Source organism: Arachis stenosperma, chromosome 1 (assembly GCF_014773155.1).
Source record: "Arachis stenosperma cultivar V10309 chromosome 1, arast.V10309.gnm1.PFL2, whole genome shotgun sequence".
NCBI classification, from domain to species: Eukaryota; Viridiplantae; Streptophyta; class Magnoliopsida; order Fabales; family Fabaceae; genus Arachis; species Arachis stenosperma.
In genome coordinates, this window is record NC_080377.1 from 47588511 (window position 1) to 47591900 (window position 3390).

At 39.1% G+C, this 3390-nt stretch overlaps 1 protein-coding gene across 1 annotated transcript; it reads left to right on the plus strand.

The window, feature by feature from the left end:
- Window positions 1–2369: 2369 nt before the first annotated feature.
- On the plus strand, window positions 2370–3095 carry LOC130979371 (uncharacterized). The gene is made up of 2 exons (XM_057902802.1): window positions 2370–2846; window positions 3063–3095. Exons 1-2 carry the CDS (start codon window positions 2370–2372, stop codon window positions 3093–3095), a joined length of 510 nt encoding a protein of 169 aa, XP_057758785.1.
- Window positions 3096–3390: the final 295 nt, after the last annotated feature.

Consider the following 3390-nt stretch of genomic DNA (forward strand, 5'->3'; position numbering starts at 1 on the left):
CACCAAACTCATTACTTGCTTTCTTTACTCTTGACTTATTCTTTAATTCATTTAAAAGCCACCAAACCAACTTTTATGTTTGCCTGACTAAGCAAATCAGTTGACCATTGTTGCTCAGTTTCTCAGTCCTCGTGGGATTGACCCTTACTTACCTGTGGTATTACTTGGATGACTCGGTGGACTTGTTAGTTTAGTTGTGGACATTCTAAATCCACACCAAGTTTTTGGCGCTGTTGCCAGGGACTGACGGTGATTGACAACTACTAGTTGTCTAATTGCTTAGATTAGGTATTCTTCTTAGTTTTGTTTGTTTACTTTTTCTTAGATTTTTGAATTTGGTTCTGTTTACTTTTTCTTAGTTTTTTATTTTAAATTTGGTGTTCCGTTAGTGATTTTTTCCTTTCTAAATTTTTCGAAATTATTAGTATTCTTCCTTATTTAATTTTTGAATTAGTAGTTTAATTTTTCTTAATTATTTTTGAAACTTTTAGGTCTATATCTTGCTTTATTTTATTTTATTTTATTTCTGTTTACATAGGATACCTCATTGGGAGTTCTCTATACTCTGACATAGAGACTCTAGTTTTCTTTGCCTTCTGTTTGTTTATGAGCAGGAACAGGGACAAAGAATGCCTTATTGAATTTGATCCTAAACCAGAGAGGACCTTGAGGCGGCGTTTGCAACAAGCTAGAGCTTACAAAGCTTGTGAGAATCTCAGGGATACTTTTGAGAAGGAAGCCATGGATCTCAACAATACTAATAATGCTGTTAATGATAATGGTGGGAATCCAAATGGTAATAAGCAAGCTAGGAGGACGCTGACCTCCTACACTGCTCTCACTTTTGACTTTTATGGGCGCATTATCTCAGTATCTTCCATAGGTGCTAACAATTTTGAGCTGAAGCCACAATTGATTACTCTGGTGCAACAAAACTGTCAGTTTCATGGACTCCTGCAGGAAGACCCGAATTTGTTTATTTCTAATTTTTTGTAGATTCGTGACAGTGAAGACTAGTAGAGTGAACCTTGATCTCTACAAGCTCATGCTCTTTCCATTTACTGTGAGGGATAGAGTGAAGTAATGGTTGGACACTTAGTCTAAGGAGAGCTTGGACTCGTAGGACAAGGTGGTCAATGGATTTCTGACCAAATTCTTCCCATCTCAAACTCTTACTAAGCTGAGGGTAGATGTTCAAACTTTCAGGCAGAAAGATGGTGAGTCCCTCTATGAAGCCTGTGAAAGATGCAAGTAGATGATCAGGAAGTGTCTCCCACATATGTTTTCAGATTAGGCCAAGCTGCAAATTTTCTATGATGGCCTCTCATAGATGACAAAAATGTCTCTTGAAAATTCTGCAGGAGGTTCTTTACACATGAAGAAGACGCCTGAAGAGGCTAATGAGCTTATTGAGATAGTTGCTAACAACCAATACCTTTACTCTTTTGAGAGGAACCTTGTAAATCCTAGGAATCTGATGAAGAAAGGAGTTATGGAGGTGGACACCCTGGATGCCATTCTAGTTTAGAGCAAGATCATGTCACAGCAGATCAATATGATTTCTCAGCACTTGAGTAAAATGTAAGTCTCAGCTGTTAATACTTAAGATGCCTCTTATGACATGAGTGGTGGCTTCAACTAAGGGGAGAACTATGACTATGCTCAAACCACTCCTGAGCAAGTTAATTATATGAAAAATTCCTCCAGAAATCCCAATAATAATCCTTATTCGAATACATTCAATCAAGGATGGAGGAATAACCCTAACATTGGGTGGAGAGAGCAACTCCAGAGGCCCCAGCCAAATTTTAACAAGAACTCTCAGGGAGGTTTTAATAAGAATGGGTTCAATAATTTTAACAACTACCGATTTCATGCTTCTTAGCCACAACAGACGTCCACTCAGTCTCAAGGCAATTCTGACTTGGCCTCTTTAGTTGTAGAACTTTCCAAGAGTACTCATAGCTTTATGCAGGAGACTAGAGCTTTCATTCAAAATTTGGAAGTACAAGTGGGTCAGTTGAGCAAGAGAATACCTGAGAGACCTCCTAACACTCTTCTTGGTGACACAGAGGTAAATCCAAGAGAAGAATGTAAGGCCCTTGCAATGAATAAATGAAACCATGCCTAAGGAGGTGCGATTTGCTAAAGGGTCAGAAGAGAAAGAAGCTCCATAAAAGGTTGAAGCTACACTGTTACACACCCCACCTAGGGCGCCTATACAAGAGCCTGAAATACCACACCTTCAACAGTTCCAAGAGGAGACCACGAACGAGCAGTATTCTCAGTTCTTGGAAGTCTTTAAAAAGCTACAAAATAATATCCTTTTTGCTGAGATTTTGGAGAAAATCCCTTGCTATGTAGCATTCATGAAAGACTTGCTCTCTGAGAAGAAAGCCTTGAATGGAGATGAAACAGTGGTCCTGACCAAGGATTGTAGTGCACTCATTCAGAGAAAGCTACCAAAGAAGATGCCAGATCTTGGGAGCTTTCAAATCCCTTGTACTATTGAGAATATCACTTTTGACAAAGCTCTTTGTGATATTGGCTCAAGTATCAATCTAATGCCTTTGTTTGTAATGAGGAAGCTGCAAATTCAAGAGGCACATCCTACAAAGATAGTACTACAGATGGCTGATAAGTCTCTAAGGCAAGCACATGAGCTAGTGAAAAATATCTTGGTCAAGGTTGGAGAGCTTTTCCTCCCTGCAAATTTTGTAGTACTTGACATCGGAGAGGATGCAATTGACTCTATCATTCTAGGAAGACCATTCCTAGTCACTGGGAAAGCTCTTATTGATGTTGAGATAGGTGAATTGGTTCTGAGGCTACAGGAATACTATTTGGTATTTGATGAGTCCATATTTTACGATATATTTTGGTTTGATTTGAGTGGATTTCATCACATAAACCCACATTTATTCATCTAAATAGCATGCTTTTAAGATTTCTTCCTAAATTATGCTTAATTATAAAAATATGCTTTTTACGCCTTAAAATAGCTCAAATTAATTCACTTTAATCCCATTTGGTGCCTTGATGTATTTGTTGAGTGATTTCAGGTTTCCAAGGGAAGTATAGGATGGAAGAAGTGAAGAGAAAAGCATGCAAAAGGGAGAAATCATGAAGAAAATAAAGTTTGGAAGCTGCTGCAAAGGTGCGTACGCACAACGGTGACTTCGTGCAAAGATGCGTACGCACCAAGTGTCGTGCGTACGCACGATGGGAATTCTGTGCAACTGTGCGTACGCATAGTAGGTCGTGCGTACGCACGTGTGCATATGCGTGAGGTCATTAATGCAAATCACCGGGCGAATTCTGGGCCTCCAAAATCCAGTACAACTTATTTTCTGAAGCTATTTAAGGCCAAAGTGAAGAGGAATGAAGGGG